The 20,577-nt window shown below is 44.0% G+C and overlaps 2 protein-coding genes across 3 annotated transcripts in view; both read left to right on the plus strand.

Moving 5' to 3' along the window:
* Nucleotides 1-3,498, plus strand: part of BOLL (boule homolog, RNA binding protein) — a 725,867-nt gene extending 722,369 nt beyond the window's left edge. Inside the window, exon 12 of the mRNA XM_029606045.1 lies at nt 2,448-3,498. Coding sequence (XP_029461905.1) covers nt 2,448-2,483 — 36 coding nt within the window. The 3' untranslated portion in view covers nt 2,484-3,498. The remainder of the gene's footprint in view (nt 1-2,447) is intronic.
* Nucleotides 3,499-3,667: 169 nt separating this feature from the next.
* RFTN2 (raftlin family member 2) overlaps nt 3,668-20,577 on the plus strand; it is a 527,077-nt gene continuing 510,167 nt past the window's right edge. Inside the window, exons 1-2 of one of the 2 annotated variants that reach the window (XM_029606043.1) lie at nt 3,668-3,818; nt 4,250-4,414. In XM_029606043.1, coding sequence (XP_029461903.1) covers nt 4,276-4,414 — 139 coding nt within the window. In that variant the 5' untranslated portion in view covers nt 3,668-3,818; nt 4,250-4,275. Of the gene's footprint in view, nt 3,819-3,856; nt 4,415-20,577 lie in introns of those variants that run through there. The other variant, XM_029606044.1, reaches the window with a different exon arrangement.

Here is a 20,577-nt window from a genome sequence, read left to right on the forward strand (position 1 = left end):
AGGGGTGTTAAACATGTTAGGCCTCCACTTCGGGTTCCATTGCTGTCTTGGGCCCTGAATTGGAGTTGTTCTTCTTAGTGGGATCTCAGTTCTCGTTTATTTTCTCAGGTTACTTACCTTGCCATCAGTCTCTTAGTCGCTAATTATTCTGTTCGAATGATTTCAGAATTGCAAGCCCTCTTATACAGAGAGCCATCCTGTTAATTGTGAAGGACATAGTCCAGGTTTGTATAGGTCCATCCTTTTTATCCAGAGTGGTTTTGGTTTTCATTTGGGTCAGTTGATTTCCTGGAGATCGTGCAGAGAAGAAAAGGATAGGGAGAATGATGGTATTCTCTGAGCCTTGGATGTCAGAAAGCTTCTTTTGGGATATCTCAAGGTCATGAGGGTGTCCGGTAATTGAATCATGTTTTGTGCTGTATTGTGGAGTCCACAAATGGGAGGCATTCATGAAGGGTACTCTGGTGCATAGAATTGAAAATTTCTTTCCGCAGCCTGTGTGGATTCAGAGTTTCCCTTGCCTAAACAGGTGCAAGCTCATCCCACAGGAGTTCAGGCTGCCTCTGGGGCAGAACTGTGATTGGTATCTCCTTGGAGATTTGATGGCAGTGTCTTGGTCTTCTTGCACACCTGAGCATCATTGCATGGCTATCAGAGTAGAGAGGAGATTTCTTTTGCCTTTGCAATTCTGCGAGGGGCTAGGCAGTGTTCTGCCTTATTAGGGAGTAGCTTGGGTACATCCCACTCATCTGGACTGGTCTGACTGGATGAAGAGAAAAGCAAAATTACTTCTTAACTGATAATTCCATTTCCTTGCATACAGTCAGACTAGTCCCAAGATCCTCCCTAAGCTGCCATGTTGCACGTCTTTTCTCTATAGATGAAAAGTGAGAAGGTAAGAAACCAAAGATGGTCACTTTATGGGTTCCTCTTCAGGTGAGTGTTACTGGTATATCATGTATATTCTGGCCTTAGTTTCCTGGGAGGCCAGAAGATTAAAAACAACATTATAGAAGAAGGTAAAATATATGATTGATTAGGTTGACTTAAAGTTGTCCACAGTTTGACTTGTACAGAAATACTGGCAGGCTGCTGTCTGCACAGATGCATATAAGGAGTACATCAGCAGGCCTATTGATCTCTGTCTTCATCTGCTGGTCATGAGCATAACCCACTCGTCTGGACTGGTCTGACTTTTTCAAGGAAAATTATTTTTTAGGTAAGAAGTAATTTTACCATTTCTTTCAACTTCTAGAAGGGAAAAAATTGAATTGTGTAGCAGAAATCATGCTAACAAACTCTTCTGGCAGCTGTGAAACTTTTGTTCATTTCTTAAATTCATCACTTTTGTATCTACAAGCCCCACAGAGCTCATTACAGAAATTTTTCTTGTTAACTTCTTCCACGTCAAGGTGATGGAAATTAAGAGGTCCATATTCAAAGGGTTTTTGAAATTCCTATCCATTTACCTGGCTAAGTACTTAGCTGGATAAGTCAGGGTTGGGCTGGGGGCATTCCAGGCAAAGAGGAGCTATCCATATAACTTAGCCGGATAATACAAATATTTCACATTATCCAACTAAGAGCCTAATTTCCTAAGGCTTTTCTCCCATTCTGTGTCTATGGGAAAAATGCTTATTAAAGGAGGCCCTAAAATGCATCTGACGAAGTGGACTCTGTCCTCGAAAACTCATGCCTCAATAAATTGGTTAGTCTTTAAGGTGCCGCTTGCCTCTTGTCAATTTTGGATTACTTTAGGACACTGTCAAAGCAGTCCTGAAGTTAGCTGGATAAACATATGTTGCTAACTCTAAGATTGCTTGGTATGTTAAGCAGTACACCCATGCCACTGAATACCTAGTTTAAATTAGCCAGATAAGTTTAACTTGCTTATATAGCCAGACTCCCCACAGCTGAATATTGCCCTAAATGTTTGAACAGAAGATATTTTCTTTTCAAAATAGTCTATGCAAACTGAGTTTCAGGTTTTTTTGCAATTTTTTTTATTTGAAACTTAAATCAGGCCCTTTATCTTACATATTAACATGCATATACTTTACAAAATGTGGAGTGTTAGTTAACAATTTAAAGGACATATTTTGCTGAGATAGGTATGCTCCTTTCATTTGAGAAAAAACTAAAGACTGAGCTTACTTTTCACACTGTCTAAAGTGTGTTGCTGAAACAAGCACAGAAAATGTTTTAAAATAAGAAACAATTAGAAGCTCACACCAGTATGTAAACTCACTGTACAAAGAAGATGTCTTGAACTATTTTGAGGACTTTGAAAAAAAATCTTGATTTTTTTAAACTTAGTGGATGATCTAGAGCAGTTTATCCAACATTTTAAATCATGCCCTCAATCCTTTCTGCTCTGCAAGAGCCCATGCTTATCTGTCTTCCATGCCTATTATTTGCTTACTTCCTTCATCCTTGTCTTTTACCAGCATACTTCTGCTTACTTCGTCAGCTTGGCAAGATAGATAATAGGATTGACTCCACCAGCAGCGGCTTCCTCTTCTTCTGGTGACAGGTGACATTGCTTCATTAGGCCATAACTGCTCCTGGTGATTTGCAGCGACTCTAGTGGGCTATAGCCATTTCTTAGTAATCAATAAAAAAGGTTATGCTGACTACTGCTGAAGTATCTTTTTGATCTTTGGGATTTTGGTGGTCAACCAATCTAGCTGCAGCAGCAGCTCCTTGATTGTTAATGATGCCTCCTTCGGCAGCATGCATGAGATTTCATGAAACATGTAACTTCAAAGGAAGTGTCTGCTGTATCCAACTCCCACAACATTCATAACAGTCGCCTTGCTTCTCAATTTGAAAACTGTTAATCCAGGGAATATAAGCATGTACCCATCATCATATATCCAACCTATGATTTTATGTTGAAAAGAACATCCACATCCTTCAAGCAGGAATGTGGAATTCTGTGCTGTCTAATGTGTTTCTCTGACTTTCCCACCCCTTTATTTTTTGCAAATATTTTCAGCTATTAAACCCATACCTGTATACGAATCAAGTAATCTAGAATTAACATCTAAAACTGAAATATGAAAATATATGTATTTTCCTTTTAAAATTTAAGGTATTTTTCCTTAATTACAATTTCAAATTGTCTTTCTAATTTGGTTTAAAATGCATTTTGATAAAGGTAATAAGGGGGCTCTTTTTAAAGGCACTTACATGCATAAAACCCAGTTCTATATGTTTAAATGGCTCTTTGAAAACAGCATGTAAATCCACATGCACAAAGTTTATCCACATGCACCTCGAGAGCAGGTGTAACTTTGTTCATGTACGCAATGGAGTTTCTGTGCACACCTATGAATTTTCAAAACAGATTTATGCACATATATCTGCTTTGAAAATTCTGGCTAAAGTCTGCAGATATCAGACTATATGGGCTGTTTCCTCTCTATGTAAATATATTCAGTGTTATTACTACTGTTTTGTGGGAGGATTTTTATTTTGTTTTGTTGGTTTCTATTTGCTATCATTATTAAACATTTCATTCACATGTTTATGAGTGCTTTTTTAACTTGGAATAGAAGCTTAATTTGGAAAGGAAGTAGAGACTACACACTGAAATCAAAACTAGTGACTAAACTTCTCTGCATTTACTTCCAGCCCTTTGAGAAACTAGAAGCAGTTTCCTCTTGGAGTTCTAACTTCCTTTCTGGAAATGATTTTCATCTCCAAGCAGGCAGAGATTCTCTTTCTTCTTTTTGTGCTGCTTGCCTTGCCTTTTTATTTTTAATCTTTTACTTAGGCGCTTTGTCACTGTATCAAAGTATATTTTCTAGTTTCAGGTAAGTACATTTAGATTTCACATTTGCATTTGTATTTGATTTTTTAATCAACATTATCATCGAGCCAAAAGGGGTGGAGGGTGGTTTGACAAAGCACCATTGGTGCTTACTGCAACCAAAAGCAATAGGGGGCTGGCTGTAGATTGACGTGGCATGAAAGATCTTTACTAAGTTGCTGCAGTTTCTATGTTTCTGTGATGACTTACGTCCACTATTTCTGAGCATGCTGTTACAAATTAGTTTAATGCATGTATGTAAAAATGGATAGAAAATATCCTCAAGATTTTAGAGCTCTGAAACGGAAAGGTTTAAAACTTTGGACTTAATGGCAAAATGTGAACAGAATCAGACCTGAGCTTTGAAGGAGCCATTGTTTGTGTTTTAAATTTAATCTCAGAGCAACAGATTTTGTTGCTCTCCCCCTTTTCCAGCAATTTAACTTCTTGCAAATCTTGCCATGGGGTGCGGACTGAGAAAGTTAGAAGACCCAGATGACAGCAGCCCTGGAAAAATCTTTTCAACTTTAAAAAGACCACAAGTGGAAACAAAGACAGATTCTACTTATGAATATTTATTGCTGGATTTTACTTTGGAAGGTAATTTTTTTTTACTATTATCTCTTTTAAACTGTGTTCTTACAATAACAATGTAAGGGGCTGCATTTGATTTTTTTCTGCTTGTAAAAGAAACAATTTCAGTACATTTTTTCCTGCTGGTAAATATACTAACCAACTATTCTGAAAAATCAGAATAAAAATAGTAAAGTCTGTTTCTTAGGCTAATAAAAATAGTTGCTGCTTCAGTTTTTTTTATTGTAAAAAGACAGCTGTTCCTAGTTTATAAAACTGAAAAAAAAATCTCTTATGCGGGATGGTGTTAAATGACTTCAAGAAGTCATCAGTTATTTCAAAAGAACGCAAGAATCTCAACTTCTAGTCACAATATATAAGAAAGTATGGCTATAAAAAGCAGAATATTTTCATACATACTTTTCTAGAAATCTTAGATAAATCTTCACATGAACCTTTTGAATCTACTTTCCCAATTACATTGAGGTGGCTAAATAGGCTATAATATAGTGATTACAATAACCCTGACATTTTTCTCCATAGACAGATTCTTTCACAGGGTACATTTGTCCTGGCTATGTTTTTCTCTCTGAGAAGCTCCATTTCAGAACTGAAAACACAAATAAACAAGTCCAGATGGCTTCCCTCTGGGAACAGAGACTGCTCTGTTTTGCAGGATATTTGAAGGGCCTTAAGTTTTACAGTCAAGTTTACTAGAAGGTTTGCTTAGTTGGTCTAAAGTAATTGCACAAAATAATCAAAATTGAACTGTTATTATTTATTCTAATAACAGCATGAAAAATTGATGTATAAACACATTTTCTTAAAGTATATCATACCAAATATTTTCAGTATTTTCAAAGCACAATCTAAATGTGTTTTTCCACAAAATTAAATAGTATGCTGAGAAGTTGCAAAGATGAAACAGTACTCCTTGTAAAGCTGGTTTATTTTAATCTGTGTATTGGAATAGCATTACAAATATTGATATTTATGATTGTTGAATTGATTGATGGTCCTAGGAGTTTTGAAGAATGCAAGTTGATATCACTAGTGTTTAAATTGATCTCTACCTTAAATTTGAAAAAGTCACTCATTTACAAGATAAGATGCTTTCCAGATTTAATTGCAAGGTAGCCGCGACAAACTTGTCATAGGGTGAGAGTTGCCTTCGTTATCCAAGAAAAGCAGGATGGTAGTCCTCACACATGGGTGACAGATGGAGCCTGGCACAGAAAACACACTGAGCATGTCCAGGATGCCACCATCCACACGGAGTCCCTCTTCAGTCTCTCTTTTTCCGTGAAGCTGAAGCCTCGTGGCTATGGAGCATGTGCTTTTTTTGCTGTGGAAAATAACGTTTTTCTTCCTTCCCGAGTCCCATCGAGTCCCTCTGTGTGTTTTCGGGTCTTTTCTCATGGTATCGGTAAGTTTTCATGGTACTTTGCGATCGATTACCGACGGTGTCACCTCCTGGTGGCCACCAGGCATCGACCACGCACCATGTTCTTTTTTTCATGGCGTCATCCAGCTTCCGCCACTTCCCCCAGTGCCCCTGGACCATGTCCATCACAGACCCCCACGAGGTCTGTGTTCTGTGCCTGGGGGTATTGCATGATGTCTGTGACTGTGACCTTTATGCCCAAATGACCCCCAAGGGTCGTCGAGTGGACATGGACAAAATGGAGAAACTGTTTGGCGCTAAAAAATCAGAACCATCAACATTGGCGTCCGGGACTTCAATGCTTCAGGGTAACGGAGACTCGGCCACGACCCCCTCGGTGTCTCCTCCAATATCAGTCCAGAAGCAGGGGCAGGGGACCAAAGTTGATATCCTCTTGTTCCAGATCGGGTTCCTCTCCATCGACATCGGTTCCAGGGAAGGACCGAGGTGAGCACTGGGAAAAGTCCAGGAAGCACCGACACCGGTCTTCCTCCTCGAAGACTCGGACCACGGGAAGGCACCGACGTCGTTCGTGCCTTCCCCAAAGCAGTCCTGTGCAGAGGATGTTGTATCCTCCGGACACCCCGAGGAATTTCGGCGGTCCCCACCGATACCATTGGAGGGTTCAGCACCCCCCACGCACACATGATTTCGGGGGCGATCCAATTCCGCTGCCTCAGCCTCTTCGTCGTCTTGTCCTCGGCAGCCTTTGAGGAGGAATTGGAAAGACTAGTGCGGCTGGCAGTCGGCCAGGTCCTGCAGGGCATCAAGCCTTCAGTTCCACCAGGACCTCCACCGCGCAGGAGCTGACTCCAATGATGCTTGCGCCTCTGTTGGAGCGGTTGGACCTACTGCTCGGTGTCATGCCGATGCAGCCAGCTCCAATGCCCCGAATCCCTTCACTATCGAAGGGTGCATCACCACTGCCTCCACCAGTTCCCATTACGGTGAGTGATTCCTAGAACAAGGAAGGTCTAATGGAGTCGACTGCTCCCAGACCGCGCACGACACTCCAACAGGTGCTAGCCCTCCCTGGACCTTTTGGGCCCAGTGCCCTCAGAGCCATTGATTCCCCTGGCGTCCCGATGCCTATGGGTCCATCGGTGCTGATGCACCCCCGGATCCCACCAGTGCCTTCAGTGCTGACTTCAATTCCACCGATGTATCCAAGACCTCCAGAGTCTCAGCTTAAAACCCCGGTGGGGGCTCCACGTGTCTCCGGGCATTCAAAGTTAGAAGGCAGCCCTATTTGATCCTTGGGAGGGTTTAATTGAAACTACCACCAACACTCAGTATCCATGATGTCTTCCACATGTCCTTTAAAACCTGCAATTCTGTCTTGGCTCTCTAGGCTACCACTGAAACTTACTGAAATCGTTGCTGAGAAAGACAATATGAAGTCAAGGAAATCCTGGATTCCAGAAGAATCAAGAACAAAATTCAGTACCTCATTTCATGGAAGGGCTTTAGGCCCGAAGAAAATTTGTGGGAGCCCGCCTCCAACCTCCATACTCCATAGTTAGTGATGGACTTCTATAGATGCTTTGCTCGAAAGTCCAAACCTAGAAGCCTGAGTGGGGGCTTTGGGGGGGTACTGTTACACTTGGCCAGACACAGGTTAAACCTGAGACTGTCCTCACTCATCAGCTGGTCCTAGCTCCCAAAACAGCGCCAACTCCACCGGAATGCTGCAATTGCTCCTCCAACAGTATTCTTCTAGGCATGTGTACATGGCACATGCCTACCAATAAAGGCCCCGTGGTGGGAAACAAGCAGAGGTGCTGGAAGATGACATCACCGTCGGCTGAGGATTTAAACCACAGTCAAGCTTCCAGCCAGTGCCTCAGCCTCAGGTCTCCTGCCTAGAGCAGAACATGTTGCTTCTCTTCCAGCATTCCTGTTGTTTCTGTGTTCAAGCCTCATCCAGCCTTGCCTTGCCCAGCATGCCTCATCCAGTCTTGCCTTGCCCAGCCTGCCTCATTCAGTCTTGCCTTGCCTTGCCTTGCCCAGCCTGCCTCATCCAGCCTTGCCTTTCCTAACCTATCTCGTCCAGTGTTTCCTCAGCTGTTCTTGTCCTGCTTTCAGCCTGATCTCTAGTACTGATCTGATTTAAACATGACTATGCTTACCTGCTGCCTGAACCTGATCATAACTTTGGACCTGACTACGCTTGCTTGCCATCTGCCCCGATCCTTGGCCTGTTCCTGGTACCTCCTGTCTACTGCCTAATGTGACCCCAGCATGTACTTGACTCTTGCTCACCCTACAGCCTTAGGGACCCACCTAAGTCCTGCTGGCTTCCAGAACCCAAAGGCTCAACCTGCAGGGGAGGCAGCTGGTATAGATGAAGCTCCAGACTCTCCCATTTCAGGGCGCGTTTGACAGCTGTCAGCATAGACCTCATAGGATTGCTTACGAGGCTGAGTCAACGATGCCACAGCACCAAGGGCTCACACTCACACTACTCATCACAGTTATCTTAGCTGATTTTCAGTTGTAACTGGCTAAATATTTTTCCCATAGATACAGAATTGGGAGAAAAGCCTTAGTAAATCAGGTCCTAAGTTATCTGGCTAACTTAGAGGTGAATTTTAAAAGCCTGGCGTGCAGCAAAATTGGTAGATAAGTGCACAAGTCAGATTTCGCATGCACCCATCGAATTTTAAAAGCCTTCCGGATGCACACATATCTTCCACTGTGCATACATCTCAAAAGTTTTCAAAAAGGGGCAGGGTGTGGTATGGGCATCTCAGGGTGGGCCAAGAGATGTGCACATAAATACTTATGCAGCTGGGCACACACCCAGATTCCCTGATGCATAGGTTTACTTGTACTATGGAGGAGGTGTAAGTTTAAAAAGAGAGAGCCATTTCTCAGGGGTTGAAAGGGTCTGAGGTAACTGGGGAGAGTGCAGACTATGAAACCAGGAGGGTATGGAGGACCTAGATGTTAACTGGGCAAACTGGTGGACGAAATGGTGAAACTGGCAATAACTTAGATGCGTGCCCCTTTTAAATTCCCTGACTTACGCAGCAGAAGTGGGATTTACACTCATAGGTGCGCACCCATTTAAAATTGGGCACATACATACGCACGGTCAGGTTATTTTAAAACATGCATGCATATACATGTGCAAGTTATAAAATGGCCACGTATCTCGGCGCATGTCGACGCACATGCACCAAAGTGCGCCCATGCGCCTGTTTGAAAGTTACCGTCCTTGTCGGTTACAATTGAAAATCAGCTAAGTTAGCTGGATAACTTAGGCCTGCCCCAAAACATCTCAATTTTTGTGGCTAAATTATAACCAGATAATGATTTATCTGGCTATAATTTAGCTGGATAAGCTGCTCTATATTTTAAAAGTTGCTATTTCGAGAGATAATTTTTGAGTTATCTGGCTAAATGTTTTTGAATTTGGACCTCCATGTGATTTATTTTATTTATTTATTTATTTAACACTTTTCTATACCGACCTTCATGGTAGAGACCATATCAGGTCGGTTCACATCGAATAGGGGAACTGAACCAAGAACAGTAACCAAAACAAAAGGTTGAACGTGAAAAAGCAAAGTTACATTTAACAGGGAAATTAAACTTGGAGGCATAGACTGCTGGAAGGAAGGAAAGGCTAGAGATAGCGGAGAAATTATTAGTATAAACAGAGCAGTCAGGAGGCTCTTATTCTGGGCTTAGGGGTAATATGGAAATCCATTGCTCCTAAAGGAAGTTCTGTCGACTATTGTGAGCACTATTTAGAGCACTAGGTGAGGATTGACAATCATTGGGCTGTCTCTCAAGCAAGATTCCTGAAACCTATACCTTGGCTTCTTTCAGCAACTCAAACTTTATATTCTGGGCCTATAGCATTAGGATCCACTAGACCAGTGGTTCTCAACCTTTTTTCGGCCGGGACACACCTGATAGATGGTTCTCACATGCATGATACATTGAACATGTGACCGTCACGGGGCAAAATGTAAATATACATTCTGCATCCTCAGGAACCCCCTCGACCCCCAAAAATGGGTGCAGAGCAGAACCAGGGCATTACCCGTGGAACTCAACATACAAAAAAAGATATTCTGGTTCTGATGACATCACAGTAAAAGCAAAACAACCTCTCTTTACTGGCAGGCACAATACTCCTCCTTATGAAAAGACAGTAATTTACCACTACAAATATTTAACCAGGCCCTAAACACTAATACACCTCCTATTAGGAAAACAGAGCAAGCCAAGCTGCTATAGATAGATCCCCACTCAGAAATAATTGTAAAACTATACCAATAAATGTTACAAAACAGCTGACAAACAGAATAACATCCAACAATTAAAAACTCATATAAATTATTTAAAATTGTCCAAATATCAATAAAATATTTCAAAACAGCAGACACATCACATAATACCCAATAATTAAAATGGCAGTCAATCAAGAAAAATAAACTTAAAAAGCCACCTTTACTTACCCTCTCCAGCAACTCTCCTACTCCTTTCCCTTGCAGGCCAATAGCACTCACCAGAAGCATCAGTGGCTGCTGAAGCTCTGTCCTCACAGTCCTCTTCCTTAGGGCCCACAACCAGTCTCTGTCTCACACAGACCAGTAACCTCCCTAACTAGTGTCTCTCCCACACACACACACACACACACACACCTCCCTGACCAGTCTCTGTCTCTTACACATACACACACCAATCACCTCCCTGACCAGTCTCTGTCTCTCTCACACACACACACACACCAATCACCTCCCTGACCAGTCCCTGTCTCTCACACACACACACCAGTCACCTCCCTGACTAGTCTCTGTCTCTCTCACACACACACACAGATACCAGTCATCCTCCTGACCAATCTGTCTCTCTCACACAGACACCAGTCACCTTGCTGACCAGTCTCTGTCTCTCTCTCAGTCATTTCCCTGACCAGTCTCTGACTCCCTCACACACACACACATACACACCAGTCATCTTCCTGACTAGTCTGTCTCTCTCTCTCACAGAAACACATCACCTCTGTCCAGTCTCTCTCTATCTCAATCACATACATGCTCTGTCCCTTACATACAAGTTCACACATACTCTGTCACTTACAACCACACACACACACACTGCCACTCATGCACCCATTCTACCACACACACACACACAAAGCTGCCACTTATACACCCAGGCACCCATTCTACCACACACACACACACACACAAGCTTACATGGAGACTCTTCTCATTGTTTGGCCCAATAAGCCTGGCCTACGCTTATCAGCCACCGCTGGCCTGACCTCCGGCGGCGTGCAACATCTCTAGCCACCGCCGGCCTGGCCTCTGGCAGTGAGCAGGGTCTTTCCGCTCTTTGGCCCCACCGGCCTGGCCTCCAGCAGCGGTGCACAGGTCTCTCCACTCTTCAGCCACCGGCAGCGGCACATGGCGTCTCTCCACTCTTCAGCCCGCCCCTGGGGAGAAGGGAAGCACAAGCGGGGCAGTGGGACACCGGGAGCCGTGACACACCTGCCGGTGCTTGGCGACACACTGGTGTGTCGCGACATACCAGTTGAGAACCGCTGCACTAGACTGTTTTCCAAGTCCTAATCTTGCTGCATGCTAACTTTCCCTCCACAATGAATTTAAGCGGGGTGTGATGGCTGCAGTTACGTTTATTTATCTATCTATATGTTCTTAATTTCCGCTAAATTCCTATTTATATTGATCACAATGGATTACGTATTAAATGTTCATAATTCAATTTATGTATTTATTTAGTCATGTGATTTATTAAACAGTCTGAGCATCAATTATGCATGTAACAAAGGGGCAGACGTCAAAATGTATTTCACTGAAGACACAGTATCGGTCTACTTCTCCTTCCAAATGTAATCTTTACATTTCAAGAAGAAGGATAGTGGGGCTGCCACTTCAGCATAGTTCTGCATGAATTCACAGCAGAACCCAGTTAGCCCCAGAAATGATTGAAGTGATTTCTTATCTTTGGGAAGAAGCAATTGTTGTTATCATCTATATTCTCTGTGAATCTAAAGATTTACCACCCTGGCCAATGGTAACTCCCAGAAAGGAAACGTGTGATTTACACAGCTGGACTTTGGCAAGGTTAAGTTTAAGACCCGCTTCTAAGACTGCATCCAAAATCTCTCACATGAGCCCAGTGTGCATATTCACTCTCAAACTGAATTAAAATGTCATCTACATACTGTATTCTCCCAGGACAAGCAGGATGTTAGTCCTTACATATGAGGTGGCATCACTGGACGGAGCCCTATCATGGAAAACTTTTCTGTCAAAGTTTCTAGAACTTTTGACTGGCATACTGAGCACACTGAGCATGCCCAGCATGCCATGATCCCTGTGTCCACAGAGGTCTCCCTTCAGTCTCTTTTTTTTCTGCGCTGCAGTTTGCCTCGCGTTTAGGAGCTCTGAGATTTTTCTCACAACTTTTCCTCATGGAAACAACACTTGAAGTTTTACTTCATACATAATTTTCATGGGTCTTCCTTCGCGTACATTTCATCAACGCTCGGTGAGTACTATGACCTGTTTTCCGGTCGGTTCCTGTTACCTCACTATCAGTTCCCCCGGGGTTACCAACCGGATAGCGGCCCTCTTTTCTCCCTATGTCTATCACCCTCGGTCCGCCCCACGATGCCTGCGAGTGTCCTCGCTAATCTTCCACCGGGTCCATCGGGGCTAGAGGGATTGGGACGTCCACGGTTCCCGTTGCCACCAGGGCCATCTTCGATGCCATCCATACCTCCATCGATGCCCCCGTTGATTCCATCAAGGCCATCGATGCCCCCGTCGATTCCATCGATTCCTCTGTCGATGCTATCGGTGCTTCCGTCGATGCCATTGGTGCTCCGTCCATGCCATCGATGTTTCCATCGATGCCGCCATTGACACCTACATTGATGCCCTCAACTAAAGAAAACGCTCCATACTTCGGGTTCGAAACCAGAGTCCCGTGTAATCCTTGGGCAACAAGCAACGCCAGGAGCAGTAGAGGCACGGTGAATGTCCGTGATCAATGCCATCCGGGACAGCGAGGGCATCTTCCTCGGTGCTGGAGAATGACCGGGCTGAGCACCAAGGGAAACAGATACCGGCACGGTAACCGTCTGTCGCCAACGCCATTCTGGATATCATAAGAACATAAGAAAATGCCATACTGGGTCAGACCAAGGGTCCATCAAGCCCAGCATCCTATTTCCAACAGTGGCCAATCCAGGCCATAAGAACCTGGCAAGTACCCAAAAACTAAGTCTATTCCATGTTACCATTGCTAATGGAGGTGGCTATTCTCTAAGTGAACTTAATAGCAGGTAATGGACTTCTCCTCCAAGAACTTATCCAATCCTTTTTTAAACACAGCTATACTAACTGCACTAACCACATCTTCTGGCAACAAATTCCAGAGTTTAATTGTGCGTTGAGTAAAAAAGAACTTTCTCCGATTAGTTTTAAATGTGCCCCATGCTAACTTCATGGAGTGCCCCCTAGTCTTTCTACTATCCGAAAGAGTAAATAACCGATTCACATCTATCCGTTCTAGACCTCTCATGATTTTAAACATCTCTATCATATCCCCCCTCAGTCGTCTCTTCTCCAAGCTGAAAAGTCCTAACCTCTTTAGTCTTTCCTCATAGGGGAGCTGTTCCATTCCCCTTATCATTTTGGTAGCCCTTCTCTGTACCTTCTCCATCGCAATTATATCTTTTTTGAGATGCGGCGACCAGAATTGTACACAGTATTCAAGGTGCGGTCTCACCATGGAGCGATACAGAGGCATTATGACATTTTCCGTTTTATTCACCATTCCCTTTCTAATAATTCCCAACATTCTGTTTGCTTTTTTGACTGCCGCAGCACACTGAAACGACGATTTCAATGTGTTATCCACTCTGACGCCTAGATCTCTGTTTCCTGTCTTTTAGCCAGTTTGCAATCCACGAAAGGACATCGCCACCTATCCCATGACTTTTTACTTTTCCTAGAAGCCTCTCATGAGGAACTTTGTCAAACGCCTTCTGAAAATCCAAGTATACTATATCTACCGGTTCACCTTTATCCACATGTTTATTAACTCCTTCAAAAAAGTGAAGCAGATTTGTGAGGCAAGACTTGCCCTGGGTAAAGCCATACTGACTTTGTTCCATTAAACCATGTCTTTCTATATGTTCTGTGATTTTGATGTTTAGAACACTTTCCACTATTTTTCCTGGCACTGAAGTCAGGCTAATCGGTCTGTAGTTTCCCGGATCGCCCCTGGAGCCCTTTTTAAATATTGGGGTTACATTTGCTATCCTCCAGTCTTCAGGTACAATGGATGATTTTAATGATAGGATACAAATTTTTACTAATAGGTCTGAAATTTCATTTTTTAGTTCCTTTAGAACTCTGGGGTGTATACCATCTGGTCCAGGTGATTTACTACTCTTCAGTTTGTCAATCAGGCCTACCACATCTTCTAAGTTCACCGTGATTTGATTCAGTCCATCTGAATCATTACCCATGAAAACCTTCTCCATTACGGGTACCTCCGCAACATCCTCTTCAGTAAACACTGAAGCAAAGAAATCATTTAATCTTTCTGCGATGGCCTTATCTTCTCTAAGTGCCCCTTTAACCCCTTGATCATCTAACGGTCCAACTGACTCCCTCACAGGCTTTCTGCTTCGGATATATTTTAAAAAGTTTTTACTGTGAGATTTTGCCTCTACAGCCAACTTCTTTTCAAATTCTCTCTTAGCCTGTCTTATCAATGTCTTTCATTTAACTTGCCAACGTTTATGTTTTATCCTATTTTCTTCTGTTGGATCCTTCTTCCAATTTTTGAATGAAGATCTTTTGGCTAAAATAGCTTCTTTCACCTCCCCTTTTAACCATGCTGGTAATCGTTTTGCCTTCTTTCCACCTTTCTTAATGTGTGGAATACATCTGGACTGTGCTTCTAGAATGGTATTTTTTAACAATGACCATGCCTCTTGGACATTTTTTACTTTTGTAGCTGCTCCTTTCAGTTTTTCTAACAATTTTTCTCATTTTCTCAAAGTTTCCCTTTTGAAAGTTTAGCACGAGAGCCTTGGATTTGCACACTGTTCTTCTTCCAGTCATTAAATCAAATTTGATCATATTATAATCACTATTGCCAAGCGGCGCCACCACGTTACCTCTCTCACCAAGTCCTGTGCTCCACTGAGAATTAGATCTAAAATTGCTCCCTCTCTCGTTGGTTCCTGAACCAATTTCACCATAAAGCTATCATTTATTCCATCCAGGAACGTTATCTCTCTAGCGTGTCCCGATAATACATTTACCCAGTCAATATTGGGGTAATTGAAGTCTCCCATTATTACCACACTACCAATTTGGTTAGTTTCCCTAATTTCTCTTAGCATTTCACTGTCCGTCTCACCATCTTGACCAGGTGGACGGTAGTAGACCCCTATCACTATAGTCTTCCCCGACACAGAAGGGATTTCTACCCATAAAGATTCAATTTTGTATATCAGTGGCAGCTTCCTTGGTGCTGGAGAATGATGGGGCCGAGCACCAAGGAAAACATCGACACTGCCATGGTAACTGACCGTTACCATTCTGGACATCGGTGGCAGTTTCATCAGCGCTGCAGAATGACCAGGCCGAGCACCGAGGGAAACATCGTCACCGGCACCGATACCACACCTGCATCAATCTCCATTGAGCCAGTTGCGAAGCGGGCCCGGGTAGAAGAGTCTCCATGCTCCTCTGCACCCGAGGCACCAAGGCATTCCCCACCGACACCGGTGCCGGGTACTGAGCCACCACAGATTCATGTGGAAGTGCCAGCAACGCCTAGCCTGTCTCCCCCTGTAGCTGCGCTACCTATACCAGCTTCCAGGGAGGAGATGGACGTCCTCATCCATCAGGCTGTCCTCGATGCCTTCCGGAATCTACTAACATCGGAGCCATTGATATTCACACCATTGTAGCACCGCCTCATTGTGGCACCTACCAATGACAGCCTAAGTCATCGACGCCAACTCGTCCTTCTGAGCCTCCACGGGCTCCTATACCGACCCCAGGATCCTCGAAGGGCGATGGGCACTCTAATCCCGCTTCGGCACCGATCCCATCAAGACCTAAGTAAAGGACGTGTCTGAAACCATCCCTTTCGACCTGGTCACTAAAAAGAACTAGAAGTTTTCGGGAGGGTCTAGGTCGTAACTTCTCCTAAGAATTATATTGGTGTCACATATTGCTGTTTACCAGCTATATTTGACACAACACCAAGGGAACCTCTCTGCCATCCACATAAACTTCGAGCAGCATGTGATTGCTTCGAAACGTCCTCCCGTTGCCAGCAACAGGTCTCAGTGCTAGATAGTGAACCTGGTTTACTGCCCCTGATTTACGGCCCGAAGTCCAAAATGAACTAGCTGATCTGCCATGCACCGCAGATAATTTCTTCATGCACAAGATCCAACAGACAGTGGCTCAATTGCAAGACCACCGAGAGACCCTGCGACAGCCCTCTACGTTTCTTGCACAGCAAAGAGGGATGCTAGAAGGACCTCTTACCGCTCCTGGTTCCACATGAGACCAACTGATATCCAGATCACACCAGCTCCGCTAGCCGGGCAGGCTCCTGGATTTTTCAACCTTGCCAGAGAACAGAACGGTCCATCCCACTGAGGACCAGTGCTTGGGATACCGTTCCCTGGTCGCAACAAGGCAGAGGATTTTAATCCCGCAATTTCATTCTTTCAAATAAAACAGGAGACCTCCGCCCATCCTGGATCTCAGAAATCTCAACAAATTTCTTCAGACAGAAAAGTTCAAAACGGTGTCTCTCGGCACCATGCTTTCCTTACTACAACAAGGGGGTTGCCTCTATTCTCTGGACTTTCTATACGCTTCATAGTGAGTCAACAGCATTTTCAATACAATGTTCTGCCATTCGATCTAGCTTCCACAACTTGTGTATTTCACCAAATGCCTAGCAGTGACTGCCGCTTATCTACAAAGAACATCAGCATTCACGCATTTCCTTACCTGGACGACTGCCCGATAAGGAGTCAATCCAAACAAGGAGCTCTAAATTCTCTAAGACTCACTATAAATCTACTACATTTGGCTGGAATTTCTGATCAACTACCGTAAATCCGATATGGAGCAGATCTGGGCACTACAGTCGCAAAGGCCTTCCTGCCCAACAACCGCGCAGACATCCTATCAAATTGTCCACATCTCTGCGCGCATGCAGCATAGCCTCAGCTCATCAATTCTTCCATTGTTGGGCCACATGGTTTCCATGATCCACGTCACTCCTATGGCCAGACTAGCCATGAGAAAAACTCAGTGGATTTTAAGATTTCACTGGCTCTAAGCAGTTCAACCGCTGTCGTCCCTGATCCATATCACCGATCCAGTAACCAAATCCTCAGATGATTTTGGCTACGTTCGCATCCAACTTGGGTTGGAGAGCTTGTATCAACACCTCCAGACCCAAAATGCTTTGACGCTGCTCCAAGAAAAGTCTCACTTTAACTTCCTGGAGCTGCGAGCCATACGTTATGCCCTTTATGCCTTCAAACACTGCCTCTCACACAAAACTTTGTGGATACAGACAGACAACATAGTGGCAATGTGGTACTCGAACAAACAGGGACGCACAAGCTCTTATCTGCTCTGCCAGGAAGCCACGCAGTTCTGTGCCTGGCCCCTTGCACACTCCATGCTTGCCCGGGCCACTTATCTAACAGGCTTACCAAACATACTAACAGACCATCTCAAGTGATGTCTCTATCCCCACAAGAGGTCTCTGAATCCATGTGTAGCGAGCAAAATCTTCTAGTGCTGAGGTCAACCAACCATCGACCTCTTGCATTCGTCCGAACCACAGAGTGGACAGATTCTGCTCCCTACACAGGCTTCGAAATACGTTAGCCATGGATGCCTTTGCTCACCCCTGCAACAAAGGCCTCCTATATGCATTTCCTCTGATACCGCTCATAGCCAAAACTCGCGTGAAGCTACAGCAGGATGGGTTTTCAATGATTCTCATAACCCCGTACTGGCCTCGACAAGTATGCTTCCCCATACTTCTCAACCTATCACTCCAGGAATCAATTTGCCTGCCCATAGGTCAACCTCATAACACAGACTCACTGATATTCTCAGGTACTTGTAGCTTCACGAAAACCTTCCACACGTAAATCTTACCATTCGAAATGGGCAAGATTTACCAAATGGTGTGCACAAAAAGGTACTGTCCCCTTTTTCCTGCCCCACTCCATCTCTATTAGGCTATCTAGGATACCTTTCGGATTCTGGTCCCCAGACATCCTCCACAGGGTACACCTCAGTTCCATCTCACCGTACCACCAGGGAGTAGGGGATGCCCAGTTAATGGCTCAGCCCCTTATGAGTCAGCTTATCATGGGTTTTCTACAAATTAAGCCGCCTCTAGATCACCGCTTAAGGAATGGGGCCTAAATGTAGTGCTTACAAGGCTCATGTGTTCCCCGTTCGAGCCTTTGCATTCCTATAACATTAAAATTCTAACATGGAAAATCATTTTCCTTGTAGCCATCACCTCTGCTAAAAGGGTCCGTGAGTTACAAGCCCTTATTGTATACTCACCCGACACTAGGTTCCTCCGTGACCGAGTGGTCCTCCGTACTCACCCTAAATTTCTTCTTAAGGTGGACACAGCCTCTCACCTTACTCAGTCTATAGTCTGCCCACTCTTTTCCATGGCCTCTCTCTCACCAGGGCGAGAGGGTTTTGCACACCTTGAACTGTAAGCGTATACTTGCATTCTATCTAGACAGCACTGCACTCCATAGGAAATCCACCCAACTCTTTGCTTCTTTGACAAAGACAAACTGCGAGTTCCAGTAGGCAAACAAACTCTCTCCAGCTGGCTAGCAGACTGTATCGAATTCTGCTATGAGGAAGCAGGCCTTCCTCTCCAGGGGTGAGTGCAGGCATATTTTCTAAGGGCCATAGCAACATCGGTAGCACACTATCGTTCAGTACCAATTGCTGACATCTGCTAGGCTGCGACATGGAGCTCTCTTCACACATTTGCAGCCCTCTACTGCTTAGATAAGAAAGTCCATCAAGACTCTGCCTTTGGCCAATCTGTCTTGCAAAACTTTGTTCCAGTATAATCCCCAACTCCTTCCACAACCACCTGCTGTGATTTCAGGCTGCCTCATCATTGCCAATAGCTCCCCAATTATTGTGCCTGCTGCACAAGTTGTCTGCTATTGGCCTGTTGTAATATGAGTCAGCCTGTAGCTTGCTAATCACCCATATATGAGGACTACCATCCTGCTTGTCCTGGGAGAAAGCAGAGTTGCTTACTTTGAACAGGAGTTCACCCAGGACAGCAGGATGTAGTCCTCATGAAACCCACCCGCCACCCTGCGGAGTTGGGTCCAAAACGTTTTATTTTATTTTTTCGCTCGCGCTTTTTACTACAAATGAGACTGAAGGGAGACCCCTGTGCTGGGCATGCTCAGTGTGCCAGTCAAAAGTTCTAGAAACTTTGACAGAAAAGTTTTCTGTGATAGGGCTCCGTCCAGTGACGTCACCCCATATGTGAGAACACCTTTTACAGGTAAGCAACTCTGCTTTATGTTTTCTATGCAAGACAAACATGAAATGACTTCATGCATGTATTTGTGCAAAATACATGCATGAAGTGCTGCGAATGAGCCGGCTGTCGTGGTACATGTGGGCACCAATGACTTAGGAAAATGTGGGAGGCTCTTAGGTAGAAAGCTAAAATCTAGAACCTCCATGGAAACGCTCTCTGAAATGCTCCCTGTTATATGTGCAGGTCCCCAGAGGCAAGCAGAGCTTCATAGTCTAAATGCGTGGATGAGACAATGGTGCAAGGAAGAGGGATTCAGTTTTGTAAGGAACTGGGGAACCTTTTGGGGAAGAGGGGACTCTTTTCCGAAGGGATGAACTCCACCTTAACCAGGGTGGAATCAGGCTGCTGGCGCTAACCTTTAAAAAAGATATAAAGCAGCTTTTAAACTAAATCAAAGGAGAAAGCGAACTGTCGCTCAGCAGCACATTGTTCAGAGGGAGGTATCTTCGAGAGATACTAATGAAACATTAGAGTTAGGGCATTCCAACAGAGAGGTTCCAATAAAAAGAAAAGTAGAATGTTAATACTAATACCAAAAGTCTAAGAAGTAAGATGAAGAAATTAGAGTGTATAGCAGTGGATGATGATTCAGATGAGAGGCTTCTTTGAAAACTAAAAAGTCATGGGATAGGAGGCGATGTCCTTTCGTGGATTACAAACTGGTTAAAAGACAGGAAACAGAAAGTAGGATTAAATGGTCAATTTTCTCAGTGGAAAAGGGTAAACAGTGGAGTGCCTCAGGGATCTGTACTTGGACCAGTGCTTTTCAATATATATATAAATGATCTGGAAAGGAATACAAGTGAGGTTATCAAATTTGCGGATGATACAAAATTATTCAGAGTAGTTAAATCACAAGCGGACTGTGATACTTTACAGGAGGACCTTGCAAGACTGGAAGATTGGACATCCAAATGGCAGATGAAATTTAATGTGGACAAGTGCAAGGTTTGCATATAGGGAAAAATAACCCTTGCTGTAGTTGCACAATATTAGGTTCCATATTAGGAGCTACCACCCAGGAAAAAGATCTAGCCATCATAATGGATAATACTTTAAAATCGTCGGCTAAGTGTGCTGCAGCAGT

This window comes from Rhinatrema bivittatum, chromosome 6 (assembly GCF_901001135.1).
Source record: "Rhinatrema bivittatum chromosome 6, aRhiBiv1.1, whole genome shotgun sequence".
NCBI classification, from domain to species: Eukaryota; Metazoa; Chordata; class Amphibia; order Gymnophiona; family Rhinatrematidae; genus Rhinatrema; species Rhinatrema bivittatum.